The sequence below is a fragment of the Argentina silus genome (genome assembly GCF_951799395.1).
Source record: "Argentina silus genome assembly, chromosome: 3".
NCBI lineage: Eukaryota > Metazoa > Chordata > Actinopteri > Argentiniformes > Argentinidae > Argentina > Argentina silus.
Window position 1 is genome coordinate 19,917,761 of NC_139657.1, and position 24,303 is coordinate 19,942,063.

A 24,303-nucleotide genomic window follows, 5' to 3' on the forward strand; every position below is an offset into this window, starting at 1 on the left:
AGTTGACTGACAGCACTAGAAACACACAAAAACACTGCTACCTATTGTTTTCCCCTGTATATTGGACTCGTAGCGTGGTTGCGATGTGATAGATAAGCAATCAGCATTTACAAGGCATTAACGCACCGGGAAAAACAGAAGGTGCACTTTAGCACTAAAATGAACTAAGGATGAGGTCATGGTTCAGAAGGGAGAAAAAAATATAGGTTGACGTCACCTTCAGCCAATCGGAGCCGGTGGCTCAGGGGTTAGTTGACGTCAGCCTTCTGATCCGTAGATTAAAGGGACACACTACTTTTAAAGGAGACGCAAATGATTTTCTTCTGTGATCTCGTGTGCGGCACGGTGGTCTGTAGCGAGCTCACGCACACTTCGGGAATGACCGTATTTAGCGGATTTAGAGTAGTAAATGTGTTTATTTGCTGAGTAGAGATAAAACATATTTTTGTATGGAACCTATTTTATTCAATGTTCCATAATGGGTCGTGGATATCCCGACTCCCCCAAAAAAACCCGGCTCTAATGATCCGAACGGCTATTACATAGAATGAATGATAACAGAACCACCATCGCATACTAAGGCATTGGGATGAATGAAATATTTTCTTTTTTTGCTGTGCTTGTGTAGACTATGATTTATACGCTTCTCAGATTTCAGTGGTGCGGAAGTGTGCGGATATCGGCTATTAATTAAGTGACATTGTATCCAATTGTATTCCTTTTAAGGGTAAAAAAAGAGTAAAAAAGCTCTTGTTCTCCTTTATTACACAACGCAAAACTGTACTAACAGTACAGTAGTCACATTAATGTAAATATGCCTCCTATATTTTGCATAGTGCTGGTCTTGTTTGTATGTTTTTTCTCCCTATCTTGTGACTTTACTGATCACCACTTCTATTCCCAGCAATATATGGAACAGAACAAATGCTTCGTTATGTGAGCTAAAACACCCCTGTGTAGCAGGGGAATTGTTGTAATAGATGGAATGCTGTTCCTCACCTCAAAGTTACCAATGATAGCGTAACTCCCAGCAACACTCAACACCAGTGCAATGGAATCTAGATAAGCTTTGACAGGTCCTATGTATTTGTCTGTTATCTAGCCTTAGTTTAGAGCTGTTACCAAGCCCCACATACAAAGATGTGGCTGATAAGGAAAAACTGTTCCTATGCTGTTATCATAACCACCATTTACCATCATTAGTATGATATGATTATTGGACAGCAGGTCATGTTGCAGACAGTTGTCTTTATTATTATTTTGTATGTATTTATTTTCAATTCCACGTTGGCACCACATGTTTGCCTCATTAGTTACCACTCTCATTAACAAATGCTTGCCCTCAATAATCATAGACTTTTAGTAAGTAATCAAAAAATAATGATTCATGATTGTTAAAGTCACATTTTTGATAGACACAAAATGAATGTATTATTCATGTGCTGTATAAATGGGAGACCCCTCTCAGACCTCAGACATATTGGCTGAGGTCATTGTCATGGGGAAGGTCTCTTAACTGCACCCCTCTTGCTGAGCGTGCAGGTGATCTTGTAGACTGGCCAGATGGGTATCTGCTCATGTTGGGTTTAGGAGATCCTCGGGGGGTCTGCCCCCTCTCTTCTGTGGCCCTGCCCTCTCCCTCACTCCTGATCTGCGATTGGCCAGTGCTAGCCCTCCCTCTCCGAGTTGGAGCAGGTGATTGGGTAGAACCGACAGCAGCTCTCTCTGGTATGACCAGGGTACTGCTTTCTGGCTGTATCGGTGGAGACTCAGACAGGATGTGAGTGTCCTTCCAGCGCCGGGCCCCAGACTTACTGTTGTATTCATAGACCCTCTTTGTGACTGGAAAATTACCAAACATACAGTAACAGCTTAGAATCAGGTTTAAGTCCTTTAAAAACCTCTGAACAATTCAATAGAATTGAGACAATTTTACCAGGATCAACTTCCTCTCCATCAAACACAGTGTTGATCTTGGTCACTTCCTGGAGGAAAGAGCATGCAGAGATGACAGTAATCAACACACTGGATACAGAAACTGTCGATCACAGATCACTGCGGCACTTTGACACATACAGTACATAACCATACTTGTAATTAGACTCTTACCATTAAGATTTCTCTCTTTGGAGGTGCTGCAAAGAAAACGAAAGATCATAGACACAACCAAGATGATTCACTGACAGGTGAAAGGAACTTTGAACGACTTTTGCTTTTAATATAAGATATACATGCTTACCTGTGTCTGGGATTCTGTATAATAGAAAAGGGAAGTGAGAACCATTTAAAAGCTAGAAAGAAGACATGTCTGTCCACTGCTGTCATCAACTTATAATAAGGGTTCCCCCAAAGTTGAGATGAATATTGCATCCACACTCACAGTTCTTCCTTTTCCTCCACTGGCTTGGGCTGGCAGCAGCTGCAGTCTTTAGTGGAGAGCCATGTGCAGAACCGGAACAGCAGGTACCCCAGAATGCCCAGCAGTAGCATGGCAGCCAGGGCAATGATGAACCAAATGTACCAGTCATCCATGTTAAACGTGTTCTCGGTAACAGTGATGTATGTGACACGGGGCTGAAAGGGAAGGTTTCACTTTGAATGTTGCTCCAGTGTTTGCATAATGATTATGCTAATCCATGATGATCTGAATAAGTGCCTACATATACCTTAACAGTTCTAAACAATGTGAGAACAAGTAGCTGTTCTGGTATATAGTATATTGTTGTCATCTGTGTTGTCATCATGCTCACTGGAGTAGTTGTGATGATGGTGGTGAGGTCAGGGTCCACTACTTGGATGTTGATGATGACCGTGCCAGTCTGGGTTGGATCCCGGGGCTCAGTCCTTCCAGCCCTCAGGTTCCCATCAGAGATCAACACAGTCAGACTGTAGTGCCACATGCGGTCCACGCCGCTCTCATAATTAAACGGCTCCTTCAGGAGAAGCCTGGTCATGTTGGTTCCCGATGAGGGGGAGAAAACAAAGTGGTTGTTCAGATTGCTGGCCCCTAGGGAACATTGAGGGAGAAATAATAGTTAAAGGATATAGAGATAGTGAGAGAGTACAGTAATGCCTCAACTCACATTTACTGTACATCTCAAAACAATATGTATACTTTATGGTCAAACTGCTATCCCATTGATATCCATAGGTATCATATATACTGCAGCTCAGTGCAGTGTAGTCCAAAATTACAGTTACCTGAGATGGAGTAGATGAAGGAGGGAGGAGGAGAGTCCTTGTCTGTGCACGACATGATAAAGCCCTGGACAGTGGAGCCTATTCTTAGGTCATTGGGGACAATTAGGTTGGTCTTATTGGGGCCACACAGTGGCGGTTCATCATTGGCCTCTATGATGTTGATAGTGACCTAAACACAAACACACACATTGATCTATTAGTGAGGTAAGGCACTTCTTCTTTTTTTCTTTTCTTCTTTTTTTCGTTTTTGTGAGGCAGTTCCACTCTTATATTTTTATTGGATAGAGATAATGGAGAAAGACAGTAAAGTAAGGAGGAGAGGGTATGTCAGCAGGGCATGGGCCAGACTCAAACCCATGCCGACATGGGCAGTACAGTATGTGTGCACTGTAGACCATGTTGTATGACCACTGGACCACCCCAGGCCACCAAGGTTAGGTACTGAACTGATAACAGCATTAAGAACATCTCCAGTTATGTGCCCATTACATTGCCCAGTGTACCGTGGTGGTGGCAGAGAGGAGCCTGATGGGATCTCCATCCACAGCTCTGATGACCAGCTTGTAGGTCTGGGTGGTCTCGTAATCTGGCCGTGTCAGTAGTGTGATGCTGCCCAGCTTGGTGTCCAGGTAGAAGATGTTGGACAGACCCCCGGTGCCTCCACCAGAGATGATGGTGTAACGAATGGCAGTAGCAGGGAGGTCTTTGTCGGTGGCCTTGACCGCTCCTATCACTGCCCCACCTGGATGCAAGACCACCACCATCTATGAGCTGGCTGCCCATGCAGCATGCTTAGCAAGTCAGTATTATAAGTGTTGTTGTTGTTGTTGTTGTTGTTGTTGTTGTTGTTGTTGTTGTTATAACTTACGCCCAAGAAGCTCTGATATACTGTAGGAATATGATGGAGGGTCGAATACAGGGGGAAACTCATTCGCAGGGGTTACCGTGACGTAGACATAAGCACTACCTGTGAAGGCCCATGAAAATTAAGTTCAACAAAAATCAAGCCTTATGATATGTGCTTGTGGTCAGTCCAGGCAAGCTCCTCTTACCTTTTAAGGAGGTGTCATTCTTATCTTCAGCCACAGCTACGAGGCTGTATTCATTACCAAGAAACAGGTTCATTGGATCTTCAAAGTCAAGGTTTCTAATAAGCTGTGGGTGAGATGAATTGTTATCAAATGTGTATGAATAAGTGTATGAATTTGACACAGCATAAATTAGACATTTTTTCTTTTTTTATTATGTATCCCATGTTTGGGCCACCATACTAGTAGAGTTCTCCTGGTGATTTTGCATTCTAACTCATAAGTCTGGATATCATGCTAACCACAATACGATTGGATCCTGGGGCCTCCAGTGCAAAGAGCAGGTTACACCCAAGACAGGACAGGCCTATGAAGTGGAACTGCCTGAACACTGGCTCCACATCATTATCTGTACATGTCACCGTGGTGATGAGGGCATTCATTCCCTCTGTCTCAGGTACTGCCACCCTGGGTCCAGCCATAGCCCAAAAAAGAAAGGAACAATAATTGATACTGTATATACAGAGAGATACCACCTGAATATCCATTCAAGATTTGTAGCTAACTAAGCACATGCACTTCCAGACTACACAGCTCCTAGCCCTAAACTGGACATCTGTTTAGGCTTCACAGCTCCATGAGATGTGAATAAATAAATCAGTGCAAAGACAAAATGTAATTCCCACCACCATTCATTGATGTCTTCTCAGTCTTAGAGGCTTAGCACTGGTTTAAACTAACCTCTGGGCGTCGGGGGAGCAGATGGGAGGGTTGTCATTGATGTCTGTGACAATGATGGTCAGAGGGATGGAGTTAGACAGCGGAGAACCTGAGGGGGTGTAGGTGGCTGTCACAATGACACTTATGGTGGGGTTCTCTCTCAGTAGCGCTGTGTCATGGTCCATTCTGTTGGCGATGGTGACCATGCCAGTATCTGAAAAATATGACACCAAACACACACACAAGCATGCGCACACACACGCACGCACACACACACACACACACACACACACACACACACACACACACACACACACACACACACATATGGGCATCTAAGTTGTGGTGTAGTCTGCTTGGCAGAATATGTTTGAGTTGTGGGCTTACATCTGTGTATAGCGAGGTAGCTGTTGGGACTGATAGTATAGAAGATGAAGCCCATGTAAAAAGAGTCATCAGGGACGACTGCAGTGATGTTGGTCACAATAAACCCAGGACTCAACTCCTCAGGAACAGTGAAGGAGGTGATCTTACTGGACATGACAGGCAAAAAGACAGCTTTCAATATGTAAATGTATAAGGTCAGACATAGAATGAGAAGGAGAGAGTCTTAAAAGCTCTCAGCAGACAGTGAGAAATACTCACTTCAAGAACTGAGGTTTGTCGTCATTTATGTTAATGATGTTGACGACCAGTGTTCTGGATACAGTATTTTTTCCATCACTCACAGTGAGACTGAAGGCATAGCTGGGACACAGAGGACACACAATTATAGACTTTGACATTAGTGTAAAAATAGAGTGTAACAAAGTGTCAAATCTAACTTCATCTTATCATGTGATGTGGATGCATTTTTTACCTTCTGGGGTCAATCTCATAATTGAACTGTTTTGTTGTAAAAAGGGTGCCTGAGCCAACATCAATACCAAATGATGAGTTTGAGGGTGTCAGAGTAAACTAAATGAAAACATACGGACAACTAATTAGCCACTGCCACACATTGAAACTGATAAACAGAATGTGAGAGGTCGAGGGAGTCATACTGTCAAAGGCTTGTTCTCAGGGTCACTGACTGTTGGTACATAAATCTCACGCTGTGGGGATTTCTCCAGAACGTAGAGGACAGACTCTAAAAGAAGAACACACACTAGATTGGAGGGGCCTGTTAAAGTCATGATGACCAAACTGCCACATACCAAGACACACACACACACGCACACGCACACGCACACGCACACACACACACTTGCTCGCTCAGGGATGTCCAATCTATACAGTACCTTCATCTAGGAATACAGGGGGCTCATCGATATCTGTTAGGACCACTGTCAGTGTCTGAAGGGCACTGTCCCCCACACTGTCCACAGCAAAGATTTGAAAGACAAAGTGGTTTGGTGTAGTCTCAAAATCCAGGTTAGTAGTCCCAGTTACGGTAACCTGTATGTAGAGCACAACACTTATGATGGGAACATCATCACATATCCACTTATAATGACTATGTTTCAAACTTTCCTTATCAAACATCATTAACTTAATAAAATGACATGAGAGAAAAGCACTCAGTTTAACATTAAGATTACTCTTGTCCAGCACACAGCAGTTCAGTTTATGCCCACAGCCTACCTTTCTGTGAGGGGCTGTACAGTAGGAGGCCTCACCTTTGCTTGAGTACTGTTCTCCATGGACACAATGAAAGCATTGGTGAGGGGGTCAGAGTTCAGTATTCTGGGGTATCCTGTCGCCATGGCGGCCCCTAAAGAGAGGATCACCTGAAAGCTGTAGACCTCAATGCCAGCTGGGCTGTTCTCTGCCAGTTCGGCCCTGCCTGGCAAACCTATGAATGACATCTCTGGAGCCGTGCCTGAGAGCACGACATGGAATCAATACGTCTACAGTATGATGACATGAAAAGCTGTCAGTGAAGTGATCAAAGAACACATTTGATAATCATAGCTCAGTCAATGATATATATATAAAAAAGGATTAAAACCCTATTTTTAAACTTAATTTCTGCTGCATAAAATGTGCTACAATTCTCTTATATAACTTTATTATTTTACTATACACCTACAATTAGCAATATAACACCTGCAGTACACTATATTATTGATAACATTCTCAGTTTGTACAGTGTAAAGTAGTACCTTTTATCAGCCATGAGCCTATGGCCAGGATTGGTAGGAGTCTAAGGTTCCTGCAGTTCATTCTCTTGTCAAGTGTGCATACATACCCTTTAAAAGCTTTATGCACCAGCAAATGTGTGTGTGTGTGTGTGATTTGACCATCCCATTTCAGTTACCTGGAAGCAGCCTATCAGAATGTGTTGCTAAGAGTCCTGTTGGTAGATACAGACCTTTATGGTCATGACCTCAGCTCTGATATTTGAGTCACACCAACTGTACATATTGTTTCCTCTTGATGTTTATCAGAGAATGAAGGACAGAATGACCCAGTAGGTCTACATAGCTCTGGTCATGATCTAAACAAGGTGTCTGTGTATGGTACACTATAATTACCTACAGGTATGTTTTGTGTACCCAATACAATATCACAGCATAATTGCAAAGATATGTCTTGAGGTGTAAAAACTAAAGTCAGAGAGTTATATGCAGCCTTTTGAGTAACATGCTTGGATGCAACATGCATAACTGTGTTCTACTGACATCTAGTGACAACATTCACAATTCATTAAACAACAGCTCAATTTGCTGCCATGTAGGGCTTCCAAGTGACTGAGGTATAAATGTCATGTATGAATTTGGACATGGCCTGACCCTGCAGAAAGTACATTTGTCTTAGCATATCTACGCTGTCCACAGTATTATCTATTATTGTACACTGACAGTGAAGACCACTTTCTGATATATACTGCAGATATACACTCACTGAACACTTTATTAGGAACACTATACTAATACTGCGTAGGACAGTATGGAAACATCCATTTGAGATTCTGGTCCATGATGACATAATTGCGTGAATTCCTGTTCTACCACATCCCAAAGGTGTTCTATTGGATTCAGATCCGGTGACTGGGAAGGCCACTGAAGAACACTGAACTCATTGCCATGTTCATGAAACCAGTTTGAGACGACTTTCACTTTGTGACATGGTGTATTATCATGCTGGAATAGGTAATTAGACGGTAGTCATTAGAAGATGGGTAAATTGTGGCCATGAAGGGATGCACATGGTCAGCAACAACACTCAAATAGGCTGTAGCATTCAAGTGATGATTGATTGGTATTAACGGGCCCAAAGTGTGCCAAGAAAACATTCCCCACACCATTACACTACCGCCACAATGAGGTGTACAGGTGTTCCTAATAAAGTCCTTCATGCTTTCAGGTACCGATAATGTGTGTCGTGTTGCAACTTGCTCGTGGCAGTTTATTAGAACATCACACAAAAGCACAAACACACAGCAACCCCGTTTTCAGGAATTATTTATTTTTTGGTTCAAGAGACAGGATCATCACATCTCTCCATAGACAGGTCAGTTAAATATTAACAAATTTACAATCATGAGGAATGTAAAAAACAAAAATACAACACAAGCCTTAAAAAACCCCAACCCAGGGACCCTCCCCCCCAGAGTGAGGCCATGGTGGTGTTGGCTGTGGCTCAGCTCCAGGTACAGTAAGGCCCATCACCTCCCCTCATACAGTGCCTCATAATTCATCTTTATCTGTTGCCTGAAACAGGAGAAGAGGAGCAATGTTTTAAAAAGATGAATGGCCTTTTGAAAATAACAACCAAGCATTTGTTGACCACTTTCTGAAGATAATTAATGCACAAATAAATCAATTACGACTAAGTTTCAGAAACCACCCCCCCAGTTCAAGGCACTTTTTACTTTTTTATCAAAAAGACAGGAAGTAACTGTAGCTGGAGTTCCTCTTTAAAATTGGGTTAGGGTTAATCATTTCAAGTAAAGCCCCATCTCCTGAAAATGTGGAATGCATCATCCTCACCGTTTCCTCATCTTCCTCATCTACAATTTCCTCCTCCTCAGCTTCTTCCTCCTCAGCTGGCTCTTCAGGCTCCTCTTCTGGCTCATCCTCCACCTGAACAAGATAGGGTAACATGAGGTTAGCAAATGTACACTCCTCTTCAACAATGTATTGCAAGACTAACAAGCAAATCTATTTACTATACGCTTCTGCAATGCTAAATATTCTGCATATGGTGAGTGGCGTATATACAGGGTGTCACTTGCCTGTTCGTTGAGGTCCACATTCATACTGAGCCGGAGCATGCGCTCTATCCTGTCTCCGTAGGCCTTGGTGTCAGCCAGCTGGAACCCTGAGCGCAGAGTGGCCGTCTCAAACAGCACCATTGCCAGGTCTGAGGCTGTCTGGTCCTCAGCATCACCCTGAGGGCAGAGAAACACACAGGTGTACGTTAGCATCATCTGCACATTACGCAACAGACACAACAGGAGGCCCATTGCTTAAAGAAAGCAATCCTGCTGGCTTGGTCCTCAATAGCACCGCTCAAGAATTAACTAGGTGGAGTATTACAACAAGCAATTTCACTAGGTTATTTGCAGCAGATACTTACGGAAACACGCTTCAGCATCTCCTTGATGAGAGGGTGCTTTGGGTTGATTTCTAATGTTTTCTTCTGGCTTGCATAATAACTGGAGACAGAAATGAGGACATACGGGAATTATATTAGGAACAACTGGCCTTGATGGTGGCATAACAAATGATTGTACTGTTGAAAGCAGAAGAGCATGATCACTCACTTTGTGGAGATGTCTTTTCCTGTCTGATAGGCTTGTGCCTTCATTATCCTCTCCATGTTTCCTGACCAGCCGTACTGGCTGGCAACAAGGGCGCAGGGAGACTTGGTTAGCCTCTGAGACAGGATGGCCTTCTCAATCTAGAAAAAATAACAAGAACAACAAGAAGTTGACACATCAGCAAAACAACAACATTACCCTGAAATTCTCATCCAACCTTAGATACATAGATAGTGATTCGCAATATATGCTTTTGCATTTTTATTCAGACATGGAGCATTTTGCAGATCATTGTAATACCTTGTCTTTCAGGGAGTTGTCCTTCATCCAGGTGGTGAGGGGCTCGTACTCCTTCTCCAGGGCCTCCCTATTCTCCTTGGCCTTGTCGCTCTCGTCAAACTTAATGCCCTCCTTGGCCACATTCTGGAAGCGCTTGCCGTCAAACTCGGGCAGGGCCTGGATGCAGTACTCATCCACAGGCTCCGTTAGGTAGATCACCTCATAGCCCTTCTTCAGCAGCCTCTCCACAAACGGTGAGGCCTCCGCCTGGGGGAAAAGGCCATTACACAAAGGAATACGTTTAAGAAGATGATTCCATGACTTTTGGCATTCCAACTTCACCCCACCTTCACCAGGCTATTGCTCATATAGTAATCCAGGAGTAACAACTCCACCTGGCCTTACTGGGAGTTTCTCCCGGTCTTTCTATTGGGTAAATGAAGGCTAAGTTTGGACATGTTGCTGTCACTAGACCTTCCAAGCATTTGACTGCAAATGTCTGGGAAAGAGATCAGCACTGTCTAAACATATAGTTATTGAAATTGAGCCGAGAGAAGGTACAATGTATTGTATAAAACGGTTAGAACAAAATTGCAGATAGTGGGCAAAGACTATAAAAAGCAGACTCCAATACCATTCTAAATGCAAGCCAATATACCAGAACATCTTCAGAAAAGAGACTCATGCCCACCTCCTTCCTGCTGGTGCCGGCCATGAAGAAGATCTTGTCCTGCTTCTCCTTCATGCGTTCCACATACTGCTCCAGGCTGGCCAGCACTGTGTCACTGTTGGAGGTCTGGAAGCGCAGCAGCTTGGCCAGACGTGTCCTGTTGGAGTGGTCCTCGATCACACCAAGCTTGATGTTGGTGCCAAACTCCTTCCAGAACTTCTCGTTGTACTGCTCCTCAGCGATCTTCTTGATCATGTCCAGGGTCTTGCGCACCAGCTTCTTGCGGATGACCTGGACAAAGGTAGATAGGTGAGCAACAGTGTTTATTTCTCTTCTTTTACAGCCCTCACAGAGTTATGATAAAATGAACGGTACTTAAATGTAGTGTGAGGCTCACCTTGAGTAGTTTGTGTTGCTGCAGGTTCTCTCTGGACACATTCAGGGGCAGGTCATCAGAGTCCACCTGCAGAAACATTCCCATTGATCACAGTCGTAACACATAGAAACTAATAGCAGAGGATCCACAGAACCCTCTTACAATTCTTAAAAGCAGAGCCATGTATTGTAGGCGTTACTTACCACTCCCTTGACAAAGTTCAGATATTTGGGCATCATGTCGTTGAAGTCATCTGTGATGAACACTCTCCTGACAAACAGCTACAAGAGGGAGATGGACAATTTCAAAAAAAGAATAGCAATAGCAAAACAAAGACTTAATAACTCCATTACTATTCTAATGGATACATTTTGCCTGACTGGGGGTACCTTGATGAAGTCGTTCTTCTTTGTGCCATACTCGTCAAACATGCCACGGGGGGCAGCAGCAGGCACGAAGAGGATGGACTTGAAGGTGACCTCGCCCTCAGCAGTGAAGTGGATGTGGGAGAGAGGCTCGTCACTGTCCTGTAGGTGGCAACCACAGTCACAAACTGGTCCAGAAACACATTCATACAGGCTCAGCCTGAATGAGTCCAGCATGGCACACACATTATGAGGAACTGTTACTTGTAAATAAGGTAAGTGAGATAACAATCAGGTTGTAGACCTTGGAGAAGGTCTTGTAGAAAGCCTTGTATTCGTCCTCTTCTATTTCTTTGGCTGGTCTCTGCCAGATGGGCTTGATGTCATTCATCAGCTCCCAGTCCCAGACAGTCTTCTCAACCTGAAAGAAACAAGTTGCTTTGTTATTTAAAAAGGCAAAAACACACATGCTTCTCAAAATGTAAAGTCAACAAATTACTTAGAATTTGTATCTACCTTCTTGGTTTTTGGCTTGTCCTTGTCTTCCTCCTCTTCCTCAACCTCAACATCATCTTCAGTGGCTTCTTTATCAGCATCCTCTGCCTCTTCATCAATTGGCTCCTCAACAGTCTCAGTCTAGAAAGGGAGAGGAGAATTCTTCAATTCTACAGCTCACCTCTGAAACGCTACACCTTTTGTTCTTTCTGAAACACACCCAAGTCAATTGGCCAAAGTACCCACCTTGCTAGCCCAGACATAGATGGGGAAGTTGATGAACTGAGAGTACTTTTTCACAAGGTTCTTGATGGTTTCCAACTCCAGATAGTCAGAGGCTTCTTCTTTCATGACCAGCCTGTAAAATTCAAAAATCAACCAATTACCGGCTTGTCAAGAATGACACTAGATGGAAATCAGCTTGCATTTCTATACAGCATCACTGAAATCATAAGTAAGATTTCAACTTTGTCAGCTAAAGACAGAGGCTTACGTGACGGTGGTTCCCCTGCCCAGGGTGTCCCCACGAGGGTCCTCGATGACAGAAAACTCATTGGAGTCGGACTCCCAGATGTGCTGGGTGCCGTTGTTGTGCTTGGATGCCACGATGACCTTGTCAGCCACTAGGAAGGCAGAGTAGAAGCCCACACCAAACTGGCCAATGAGCTCAGAGGTGGACTGGCCCTCTGTTTGCATCTCTGACATCTTGCTGAGGAACTCGCTGGTGCCAGATTTGGCGATGGTGCCCAGGTTCTTTATCAGGTCCTCTTTGGTCATACCGATGCCCGAGTCAGTGATGTGGAGCATGTTCTTCTCTTTGTCCGACTGGGGATAAAACACAATGAGTGAACTCTATGGACGCGCTCATCATAATGCTACTATGTCCAATAAAGAATAGAGTAGTCATATGTCTGAAATGGTAGTCCTCTCCTCCTACACACCTTGATTTTGATGGTCATCTCCTCATTGGCATCCAGTGCATCATCATTGGTCAGAGACATCAGTCGGATCTTGTCTAGGGCATCTGAGGCATTGGAGATCAGCTCCCTCAAGAAGATCTACACACAAAAAAGAAAAACAGTACAGAGATTGGTTAGGTTCACTCACCCTGTCTGGCTGCTGTATTCAATTGGCTGCTATTCTATTCACAAGACACCATTTTACATGGAGGGGGATTCAGATAAGTCGGATTCTGGGTTAGGGTTGTTCTCCACCACTCACCTCCTTGTTCTTGTAGAGAGAGTTGATGATCAGCTTCATCATGCGGTTAACCTCAGCCTGGAAGACATGTTTCTCAGACTTCTCCCGGATCTCCTTGATCTGAGCTGCATTCAGACCATCCAGCTGGATAGCCTCCTCCTCCCTGTGGACAGAGACAGGCAAGTGGGAAATCAGTGACATTCAAAAGGCTGGTGTGTCTCCAACGTCCTCTTGGGTCAGTAACCTCTGTTCAACTCTTTTCCTGTTGGCCACTTGGAATGTACACGACAAGAACATGTTTCATTTCCAGCCCAAAAAATGTGTACAAAATTGCTGTTTTGCATAATCTTGCAAAGTCAGCATTGGTAAAAGTTATGCAGAACTCGAGAGTGAAGGATGCATACACCTGTTACGGGGTAGTTCCAGGGTCATGTCATGTTGACCTGTCGTAGTGTGCTTCCATTGTCAATATGTGATCTAAGATTGTTGTACATGATCTCCATGACAGAAATAAGCCTACCGTGTAAACGAAAGCCATGCATGTTACAGCAAGAGCAACACATCGGTTATCTGAGGCCTTAACCTACCTCTGCACCACCTCGTCATCTGTTTTGGAGCCATCCCTACTTTTACCCAAGTCATCTTCCACAGTCCCGTCGATGTCAACTTCATCTTCTGCTCTAACAGAAGCTGAGAAGAAAGAACAAAAGGGTTAGGAACTAACAAAGTCAAAGCATCCATCAAATAAAATAGATCATCTCTAATGACGGTAAAGATGTCAGATGTCTATTTTATTCCATTATTCTACTGTCATTTTTTTTTTTTTGTGTTGTGAGCTGCTGTAACACCTTAATTTCCCCTCAGGAATCAATAGTACCTATCTATCTATAGAACCAACTTCTAACTACTAAGATTGAAGAGGCACAGGATGAATTGAATCAGGCAATCAGAAAATGTAACCTACATTGACTCCAGATTTAAGTATTCCTGGGATAAAAAAACAAACATGAGAATAGCTGATCCCAAACTAGCTAGCTATAGGAAGATGCATTAACTATCATTCTAAAGTGTGAACAGCTAACACTGCAAATTATAAGGCTACAGGATGCAATTGGTTAAAAGTGTGCTACCTAGCAAGGGTGTGGGGGCTGGGGTTGCTAACTAGCTGTGAGGTGGATGATGATGATGGCCAATCCTGGAGATGGCTAAAGGTGTTTGCCAATTGGTTAACCTATGGCCAACAGGTTTACGTACACAGAAACGATAAGGCGTTTTCTATACGGAAACTTGAAAAAACTCGAGTAAACTTCAGAGTAAATTTACATAGATATCTCTAATATAGCTAGCCAATTCTGCTCTCTGGTGCAAGCTTGGCAGTTCGCTAGCTAGCTAGCTAGCTATCTAGCAATCATGAATGAAGCAGCCAGTGAATCAAGTTAAAGCTACAGTATACCATGCGTAACTAACATATTGGCAATGCAGGATACTCACCAAATGCTAAAAGTGCACAAAGAATACCTATAACCCAAATTCGCTTCATTTTGAGAAAAAGACAGCCTTCAGCTCCTCAGACAAAAGCCAGAGGTAAAGCGCACGCACTACTTCACAAGAAAGAATGACAAGCCCGTTCTCCCACTGAAAGCTCCCCCTTTATTAAACCCGTGAAATCAACCAATGACCACACACCACGCACAAACGCCAGCCAATTGCAGCGAGACTACAGGACATATCTCCCAATCGAAGTCTTCCATGTACAACTTGATACATGAAAATCGTGGCTTGTAACCATTGGCTAGACGGATTAGATGATTCTACAATGATTTCCCGTTGCTCAATTTGTACATAGATGTGTCTCTTATAAATCAATCTGTTGACATAACATGTTTGTTTGACGTTACAGAAGTACATGCTTTAGTGCATGTTTGATATCCATAGGAGACTGTCAAGCATGCACTATCAGCATACAAGTGAGACAACAGGCTAGGTAATGTAATAGAGTACTATACATGTGATGAACAGGTATAATAGCTATATAAAGATTATTTGGTACTATATGTATCTTCAAGGGTGAACAAAAGGTGGTGGTCAGAAGAGTAGATTTAAAAAAATAAATTGGTGGCATTGTCTGGATGGCGTGGATAGAATATTGTGACAGATTTATCATTATATAACTTCAAATCCGCATGTAAGATATCAGCCCTCCATATGGGGTCTTGGGAAATGGCTGATTTATTAAAGGTGTGTATGTGTGTGTGTGTGTGTGTGTGTGTGTGTGTGTGTGTGTGTGTGTGTGTGTGTGTGTGTGTGTGTGTGTGTCTGTGTGTAGAGAGAGAGAGCATGGGAGTGTGTGTGTGTGTGTGTGTGTGTGTGTGTGTGTGTGTGTGTGTGTGTAGGGGGGTAGTCCAAAGTAAGGCCATGATGCATTACAGCCACACTGCATACTAGGTCACTCACCAATAACACTCAAATACTCCCCATTACATTACAGGTTTAATTTCCACATGCAAATCTGGTGTGATTCTGCGCATTCAATGAGAGCAGCATATTTAAACAAATATTTAAGCTATATAATTTCCCGCGTTTTGGTGTGATCCAAAGGTGGCGCCACGGGTGAAAAAGTGGTGACAAAATGTGTATGTGATTTCCTTAGGGTACTGGAGCTTTTCCTGATTATGTGAAATGCTAGTAAGGGAGCTTTTCCTTTTAAGGGAGCTTTTCCATCAACAACTGCAAACGATTAAACCTAGTAAACTAAGAATGAGCTTTATGCAAAGTCCTATTGTTGAATATGAATTTCAGACTTCTATCATTATTTGTCATCAAAGCATTATTTCATAAATGTAGATTTTAGTCATTATTTCAATAATTTTGATTGAAAAGCCTACCAGCCTACCTTTTATCTGAATACAGTTTAAGACCAAGGCTTGGCATAGGCTACTCCAAGTTTCAGTGTTGATGGATGTATGGTGCTGAAACAGACAGCACCTATTCCAGTTACAGCATGGCAGGGCGTGATATCGCTTTTTGGAGCCCAATAGGTCAGACCCTTCTTATTTGGAGGGGCTGTGCATCAATAGCATCAGTTCGGCCAAATATAAAATTCACTTGTATGAGCGGTTACAAACGCATTCTAATCTAATTGACTGTGGCAATTGCCAGGCGGCCCTGGACTGTGATCATGTCAGACAGTTTTACCAATCTATGAAAACATATATATATATAGTCTGTAATATGTTCAGTATAGAGAGAGAGAGAGAGAGAGAGAGAGAGAGAGAGAGAGAGAGAGAGAGAGAGAGAGAGAGAATACTGAACATATTACAGACTATATATATATGTGTAGATAGATAGATATCTCTCTCTCTCTCTCTCTCTCTCTCTCTCTCTCTCTCTCTCTCTCTCTCTCTATATATATATATATATATATATATATATATATATATATATATATATATATATATATATACTCTATCTATCTATCTATCTATCTATCTATCTATCTATCTATCTATATAGATATAGATAGATATAGATATAGATAGATATAGATAGATATAGATATAGATATAGATAGATAGATAGATAGATAGATAGATAGATATTAGGGACATAACGAAAATGTTTAATTAAATTCAGAATAAATTGCAATATAATTTTCAGTAAATTGCGTCAACTTGCTTTGGTGACTAATCTAAAAAGCCGATTGGCTCTGAGTTTGACTGGATCAAGGAAGTGACGTTCGCTGTACAGTCAGGTTGGGGGCACGGTTTCTGTTTAGAGGAATTGCAGCAGCCGCATCGTATGCACAACCTACACGAGGGGTATTCACAACCCAAAGGGGACGACCATAGCCATGACGCCCTTGTCAGTGTCCTTTTCGAGTATTTTAAAGAACAAGGATTCTCTACAGAAGTTGTTCATTTGCTGTAATGCTGTCCACACGCAGGGCATAACGTACTTCAGCAAACAAACGCCGCGGAGAGCTCGGTTATGGGAGCGGAATTTCAGTGTGGTTTCCCATAGAGTCGGGCAAGTGTTGATACAACCCGGTGCCAACAACTGCGCGGCAACTATGTGCACCAGTTCTGCAGATGGCCAAGACATGACCAACTGGTTGTGGTCTATGTACAAAGAAACCAAAAAGCAAACAGAAGGTAGGATATGAACATTGCATCACTGACATACCTTCAGTTGGGAAACATCAGTCCACGACACCTGATGTCTTGTAATTGTCAGGATTGTCACAATAACTGTTCGTTGAAATGGATCCTGAATTGTTGACACTGCATAAACAATTAACATAGGCCTAGACTGTTGTTGTGTTGCAGACGTGATCTCTGGAAATAGGTTAAGTTCTTCACCAGTGGTTATCAGCAAATAAGCCTAATATACAGATTTACAGTTTAGAAACATGCAAATGTATATAATAGGCTATCCCTTTGACATTTAAATGCAATCAGTTTAGCTACACAGGTTGGCTGGCCCATGCCTAAATCAGTAATGGTCATCACCCTCCACTGCCTATCATTTGCAGCATGGTAACATGTTTCTCAACTCATAGTTCAATTTGTTGATAAACAAAAACAAAGCAAACATGTATTCCTCTTTTTTTCCCCTTCTCAGCCTTGATTCCGGTAATATCAAAGAACTCTGTGAACCCAGACACCATCTTTGCCAACAATGAGATGAGTCTCCAGGATATTGAGATCTATGGGTTTGACTATGACTACACCCTGGCGTTCTACTCCAGCCACCTCCACACCCTGATATTCAACATTGCAAGGGACATCCTCATCCAGGAGCACAGGGTGTGTTCCTCTGCTCTGTTTCTGCCCTGTCACATGAAAGACCACTCAGCTCCACATCTCTTGTTAACAGAGATCTGTGATATTCTGTTACTCTGTTGGACAGGACTTGATGAAGCACAACAGCACATGACTTTGTTCATAATCTCAATAAATTATTCTGTCCATTTGACTCCACACACCATTTTTCTCATGCAGAGTCTTCTACAAATGACAAATGATGGTCATGAGAACAGACCAGAACAGAGAACTTCTTTATGTTATAATTAAATCAAAATCATTCTAACTTAACTTAACTTGACGTCATGAGAACATCTCAGAAAGAAAAGATGAGGATTGAACCAAAATTGGACCTCTATTAATGTCACTGTAATCCCCAGATTAAACTACCTGTGTTGAAAGACCACCATGAATAACAATGACACTGCCTTGTAGTGTCAACATTATTTTTAGACACTTCAGTATTTGTTATGAGACACATCTCAATTGTGGTCCTCTCAAAGATTTCCTAATGATAACTAGATGTTTTCTTTCACCCTAGTACCCTGAGGGCCTGCGACACTATGAGTACATCCCTAATTTTGTAGTCAGGGGACTGCACTATGATGTCCAGAAGGTGAGTACATTTTTACAAACTTTGATCCCCTTCTCTATTTGTCTGTCAATGTGCACGCATATTACAGTAACTTGTAATTGAATCTCAACTGTATCATTACAAATTACATGTTTTACCATTCAAAACCTCAAAGAACTTACTGGAGCTGAACACACTGCCTATAAACTGATTTGCATTTTTAAATGATAGCCTACACAATATTGTCTTCATCAATAATCTGTTCCAGGCTTTACTGATGAAGATAGATGCCTTTCACTACATCCAGTTGGGAACAGTATACAGGTATCTGTCTTTAATGTGTGCACTCAATATTGACACATTTTGGAATGAATAATGCATTGTGCATGCATATATGTTTGCATGGAGTGATATATGTATTAGAGAATGTATTTCCTAGTTTATAAAAGAATGGTTGCACAAACATGCTCTCATTTCCCCCTGTAGGGGTCTTTACCCAGTGCCAGACAAGGAAGTCATCGCCATGTACGAGGGCTCCCATGTCCCTCTAGATCTCATGAGTGACTTCTATGGCAAGGTAAGGGCCATCTCCAGCCCTCTTCATCTCCTATCACACAAGGTCTATGGAGCCTAACCATGGGAAACAGCCCAGTATAGACAAGGACTCACATTAGGGATACACTTATGTTTCGGTTTAAATCCATACCCAATGTGATACTGTATGTTGCTTCATTAGAATGTATTTTTGTCTTGTCCAAATTGACTGAAATTTCCTCTCTTGATCTCCTGTCCAGAGTTCCCATGGCAGCACTATGAAACAGTTCATGGACATCTTCTCCCTACCAGAGATGAGCCTCCTGTCCTCTGTCAATGACTACTTCATGAAGCACAACATTGACTATGAGCCTGTCCATCTCTACAAAGATGTCAAGGTGAAGTGAAAAATGATATCCCACTGGAACCATAGACAGGAGAAAACTCACAATACTCACCTGACCTTTCAGCTGTATGGGTCTCAGGCTTTTGTATGTATCCACTGTTTGCAATAATGTGGGAATTAGCCTAAGGGCCGGTTTCACAGAAGGCTTAAGCCTAGTCCTGGACTAATTCACACTTGCAATGGCAAATTGCCACTGAGGATGCTTTTTAGTCTAGGACTAGGCTTAAGCCTTGTCTGTGAAACCGGCCCAAAATGTGTTTGTGTAATGCCTTGTTGTGACTCTAGTTCCGTGAGGAGTGTAGTCTTCATTTTAGCTGTGAAACGGTAGTCTAAATTTAGAGATGTGTGCCTGCCACTGCCAGCACCATCTGTGTCTGGTGGCTCTGCTTCATCAGAGGGAGAAGAAAGTGAAGTGCTCTCCTTTCTGTGTTTAATTTTTTGTCAGGGAGGTCTTGCCTGCTCACTGTCACTCTGTTGCACTTCTGACAGATTACTGTCATAAAAATCCTCCCTTCACAGTGTTGAATGGGTTCTATACTGTATCTCTCTAAACAACCTCTCAAGTTTCACTCTCTCACAGTGTCAAGGACACCCCAGTCCCCTCAGTCAGTCTATCCCGATTTACCACAGGATGATTGACCCTGTCACTCTTAACTTTCCATGAGTCATCCACTCAAGGGCCTTTCAGCCCATTAACATTGCCTGTCATGGGGGAACAGTTGTCATGGTACATTACTTTAGTCATTTAGCACTGGCATGCACAAGGCTATTTAAGATATGTTGGAAACATTCTTTATGTCTCATTTATGTAGCAACCCTCACGGTGATCTTTTATTTGTATTCAGTGATTCACACTAGGGACATTGGTTCATTTGTTGGTAACAATTGGTTCACTGTACTTTTGCAAACCAGCATTTTTGATATGAAACAAAACATTATAGTTGTGTCAAATGTGTCCCTCCTTAGGGCTGAGTCTAATGTATCTTTGTCTCTATTTTCACAGCAAGCCATAGGAGATGTCCATGTGAAGGGGCTAATGTATCGAGCTGTAGAGGCTGATATTGGTAATGACAAATATAGAGCACTGTGTTCTCTGATTTGTGTTGCTTTGTGTGAACAAGTCTTTGTGTGTGTGATGAGGGGCACTTCAGGGTCATTGCCATAGTGCTCTCTTATCTTCAAGGGAAATACAAAAAAAAAAAAGTATTATCCTAGTTCTTAAAAAGAATGTGTTCTCTGTGGCAAGATATGTAGCTGTTGTGGACAGTGGACCTCTGTTTGCTTTATATTTTGACACAAAATATAAAGCCCCCCCCCCCCCTTGCTCTCTCTGTTTCTGTCTCTCTCTTCAGGGAAGTATATTTGCTATGGTGAGCAGAGCCATGCTGTGCTGAGGAAGCTCTCTGAGAATGGAAAGAAGATGTTCCTCATCACCAACAGCCCATTTGACTTTGTGTGAGTGTGACCCTTTGTTCAAGTGTGTAGGCAATAGCATATTGTGTGCTTTGGAAACCATCAAACTGAGGACAGAAGTCTTTATGGAGTCAGACCATTGTTTGTCCCATTTACATGTTCTAAGGAGCTCTTAATCAGTTCTATAACCCCAACAGTTCTTTGATTCATGTGGACACTTGACCAAAAGCAACTGGTCTAAATCAAAGACCATCCATCCTGTTTCCCTGGTTCCATTGTTAGTTACATTCAGTCCCCTCAGTGATGAAATGGCAACCGCATGAAACATGACTTTGACTAAAAATAGAACAAACGGTTGATTTAGTACCTTCATGATGAGTTTGCAGATACTGTTGATAAAGGCTTCTCTGCTGGCCAATTGTGCGGTGCGTTTAATTTTCCTTGTGCTGTGTGGATTCTCAGGGACCGGGGGATGAACTACATTGTTGGGAAGGACTGGAGGGACCTGTTTGATATTGTTATCGTGCAGGCCGACAAACCTGGCTTCTTCAACGACAGGAGAAAGTAAGAGTGTGAACTACAAAAAAACGTGAACAAGCCTGCTTGTCTATTTGCCCTCCATTGGCATTATTCTTAAGTAGATCTTTACAGTAGGTTTGTTTGTGTTTGTCATCCCTTGTCTATCCTAGGCCCTTCAGACGATTGACAGACAAAGGAGTCTTGCTGTGGGACAGGATTCACAAGTTGGAGAAAGGAAACATCTATAAACAGGTACTTGGTCAATACCAGAGGTACAGTATGCCTCCACTTACTATTGAATTCCCAACTCTGTATTCCACCTGGATCTTTCTATCTGTTTCAGGGAAACTTGTATGAGTTCCTGAGACTCACTGGCTGGAGTGGGTCGAAAGTGCTATACTTTGGAGATCACATCTACAGTGACCTGGCTGTAAGTACCAACTACACACAGTTACACATGCAAAGAGGCTCTCTGAAGGTGGTTGACAGAGAATATTCCTACCATCTCAAATAAGATACTAATCTGATCTCCCCCCTCCCTGAAGGACCTTACCCTCAAACATGGCTGGAGGACAGGAGCCATCATCCCTGAGCTGAGGAAGGAGATCAAGATCATGAACAAGGAGCAGTATGTTCACATGATGACCTGGCTGCAGGGCCTGACAGGGCTGATAGAATACATGCAGGTCAGTAGGCAGTGGTGTGTGTGTGTGTGTGTGTGTGTGTGTGTGTGTGTGTGGGACTCGTGTGTGTGGGACTCGTGTGTGTGTGGGACTCGTGTGTGTGTGGGACTCGTGTGTGTGGGACTCGTGTGTGTGTGGGACTCGTGTGTGTGTGGGACTCGTGTGTGGGACTCGTGTGTGTGGGACTCGTGTGTGTGTGTGCGACTCGTGTGTGTGTGGGACTCATGTGATCTCTCCCTTACAGGTACACAGGGACCCAGCATCTCAAGCTGTTGTCCAGGAATGGATCAAAGAAAGAGAGACCATGAGGTAGTTCCCCACTGTTTTTCATATTGCTCACTTTTGTACTGTGCACCAGTTAGGTCTGTGAGGGATAATCTGTCTGGTTTCACCATTATCTTCATTGGAGAATAGCCTTTGAAAGAATCTCAAGATCTGCTAATAATGATAACAAGATAATAAGAATGTCTAAAATGTTGTTGTTGTTGTTTGTTATGGCAGATCACAGACGAAGGACATCTTCAACGCCCAGTTTGGTAGTCTCTTCCGGACGTACCACAACCCCACCTACTTCTCCCGCCGTCTCTCACGTTTTGCTGACATCTACATGCCCTCTATCAGCTGCATGCTCAACTACGACCTCCAGCATACCTTCTTCCCTCGCCGCACCCCTCTGCAGCACGAGGCTCCCTTCTGGCCAGAGCAGACCAGCGCAGGTGCCATGAACATCCCCTTCCAGTCCCATAGGACCACAGAGTAGGGAGTAGGACAGGTTTCACTGGGACATGCCAGACCTGCTCTGGACTCTTGAGAGATGAGTTATGGACTTGGCTTACTCAGGACAGCTCTTTACAACTGTATTATGATATAAATATACTGTATAACTGAAGCCTGATGTAAAAAAGGGCATTCAATAGGTGCATGCTGCACCTAGACTAACTCCATCTCACATGCTGACTTATTCTCCATTAACTTTAACAGTAATGTTGCTACGGTCTAATATCTCACTACTACTTATGTGAATTTAATCTGTTTATAAGTTTTAAGTATAAGTAGAGTGGTAGTATTATACCAAACATAAAAAAAATGTGTGTGTGTGAGTGATAGATGCGTACAACTTCTTCATGTTAGTCATGCACTTATGTAAATGCAGGATGCACTTAAGTTATGTGTGTGGAGCAGAATCAGAATCCTGCACTTTATATGGAGATGGTCCTTTTTAAATGTATCTGTAAATAAGGGACTGTAGGTGAAAAGGGAACTTTGAGAATGAGGTGGGTGGTCTTTGTACCTATGCACAGAGGAGGGAATGCTCCTGATATGACCTAGGACAGGACCTCTACTGCAGAGATGTTGGTATGCAGTTGTACAGCCTGAAATATGACTTTGCCATTTTCAGCACAAACTTTCAATTGCCTTAAGCTTTTGTCAACTTGAACGGCTTTGTAGATATCTTTGTGATAATTTAATAATATAGTTACTTGTAATAGTGGAGATCCCCCCAGGGGAGTTGTACCAGCCTTCTTGATGGTAATTCAGAAACAGTTTATGAGAATCTTCCTTTTTTTTTTTTAAAGAAGAGGGTCATGCTATACTTACACATTTAATGTATTAATCACTGTCAACTGTTTGATATAGCAACAGAGATTTTACTATATTTGCTAGTTACTTGGTTATTTATTGTTTTTGTTTTGTTTTCATAAAAACAAATGTTTTCTGCTTTTAACCTACCGTACGTACATTTGATTTGTATTCATAAGTGTTGAAATCATATTGACACTTTCGCACTGAATGTATTGAAATGAGTACAGTCTACAGTATGAGCGCCCATGGGGCAAGAATGTTCTAAAAAGCTTTTAGAGTATTTTATGGCTGAAAAGGGCACATGCGATCTTGCTGGAATTTTTCTCACAAAGAGAGCTTTTATCTCAGAGTTTACGTAAATGTTTATTGGTCTGAATTTTTACTTTACGTTTTCCTCTTGGAGTGTATTTTCATTTGAATTATTAAAAAAAAAATGGCATTGTTTCTTGTTCCTGTTCTTAAATGTGTCATTGAAATAAATCACCTTGATTTCAGTGAGAAGATGCCCTTGTCTGAGTAGGCCTAGATGTTTCACAGCCATGTACTCCTTGTGTTTATGTAAAATTACTTCAAATATAGTCTGCCAAAAATATCTGGATTGTATTTGAATGAAGAAAGTAGTGGAAAAGTCATTATTTAGGCTGATAATCAGATTATGGTACTACATACTTACTCTTGTACTAACCGTCATGTTGAAGCATCCAAAG

General features: G+C 42.4%; 3 protein-coding genes across 3 annotated transcripts; 1 reads left to right on the plus strand and 2 right to left on the minus strand.

Annotated features, from left to right (window-relative positions):
• Positions 1 to 1,471: 1,471 nt before the first annotated feature.
• On the minus strand, positions 1,472 to 6,796 carry LOC310802203 (cadherin-related family member 3-like; the record flags this gene model as incomplete). The annotated part of the gene is made up of 16 exons (XM_083666496.1): positions 1,472 to 1,842; positions 1,937 to 2,025; positions 2,381 to 2,574; positions 2,751 to 3,007; positions 3,202 to 3,370; positions 3,705 to 3,943; positions 4,070 to 4,168; positions 4,254 to 4,356; positions 4,532 to 4,697; positions 4,971 to 5,163; positions 5,337 to 5,482; positions 5,595 to 5,696; positions 5,809 to 5,906; positions 5,993 to 6,078; positions 6,230 to 6,386; positions 6,608 to 6,796. 16 exons carry the CDS (start codon positions 6,794 to 6,796, stop codon positions 1,472 to 1,474), a joined length of 2,658 nt encoding a protein of 885 aa, XP_083522622.1.
• A 1,582-nt stretch (positions 6,797 to 8,378) lies between these two features.
• LOC310802361 (endoplasmin-like) lies at positions 8,379 to 14,694 on the minus strand. Its single transcript, XM_083666667.1, has 18 exons — positions 14,573 to 14,694; positions 13,669 to 13,771; positions 13,103 to 13,244; positions 12,823 to 12,939; positions 12,375 to 12,706; positions 12,128 to 12,239; positions 11,903 to 12,022; positions 11,691 to 11,807; positions 11,411 to 11,548; positions 11,225 to 11,302; positions 11,043 to 11,108; positions 10,667 to 10,936; positions 9,997 to 10,242; positions 9,700 to 9,836; positions 9,513 to 9,591; positions 9,169 to 9,324; positions 8,924 to 9,016; positions 8,379 to 8,644 (listed from the first exon to the last, which is right to left on the minus strand). The coding sequence occupies exons 1-18, from the start codon at positions 14,619 to 14,621 to the stop codon at positions 8,621 to 8,623; spliced, it is 2,379 nt and encodes a 792-aa protein (XP_083522793.1). The 5' UTR covers positions 14,622 to 14,694; the 3' UTR covers positions 8,379 to 8,620.
• A 2,167-nt stretch (positions 14,695 to 16,861) lies between these two features.
• On the plus strand, positions 16,862 to 24,075 carry nt5dc3 (5'-nucleotidase domain containing 3). The gene is made up of 14 exons (XM_083667256.1): positions 16,862 to 17,232; positions 17,702 to 17,886; positions 18,425 to 18,499; positions 18,726 to 18,781; positions 18,944 to 19,034; positions 19,252 to 19,389; positions 20,401 to 20,461; positions 20,750 to 20,852; positions 21,273 to 21,374; positions 21,500 to 21,581; positions 21,673 to 21,759; positions 21,875 to 22,015; positions 22,257 to 22,321; positions 22,514 to 24,075. Exons 1-14 carry the CDS (start codon positions 16,932 to 16,934, stop codon positions 22,770 to 22,772), a joined length of 1,746 nt encoding a protein of 581 aa, XP_083523382.1. The 5' UTR covers positions 16,862 to 16,931; the 3' UTR covers positions 22,773 to 24,075.
• The last annotated feature ends 228 nt before the right edge of the window (positions 24,076 to 24,303 follow it).

Coding starts and splice junctions, on each gene's coding strand:
- LOC310802361 (XM_083666667.1), bottom strand. CDS start 14,621: ATGAAGCGAATTTGGGTTATAGGTATTCTTTGTGCACTTTTAGCATTT. Junction 11,808..11,902: donor ACAAGCCAAAAACCAAGAAG/GTAGATACAAAT, acceptor TGTTTCTTTCAG/GTTGAGAAGACTGTCTGGGA. Junction 11,109..11,224: donor TGAACTTTGTCAAGGGAGTG/GTAAGTAACGCC, acceptor ATGTTTCTGCAG/GTGGACTCTGATGACCTGCC.
- nt5dc3 (XM_083667256.1), top strand. CDS start 16,932: ATGACGCCCTTGTCAGTGTCCTTTTCGAGTATTTTAAAGAACAAGGAT. Junction 18,500..18,725: donor TGCACTATGATGTCCAGAAG/GTGAGTACATTT, acceptor AATCTGTTCCAG/GCTTTACTGATGAAGATAGA. Junction 19,390..20,400: donor ATCTCTACAAAGATGTCAAG/GTGAAGTGAAAA, acceptor CTATTTTCACAG/CAAGCCATAGGAGATGTCCA.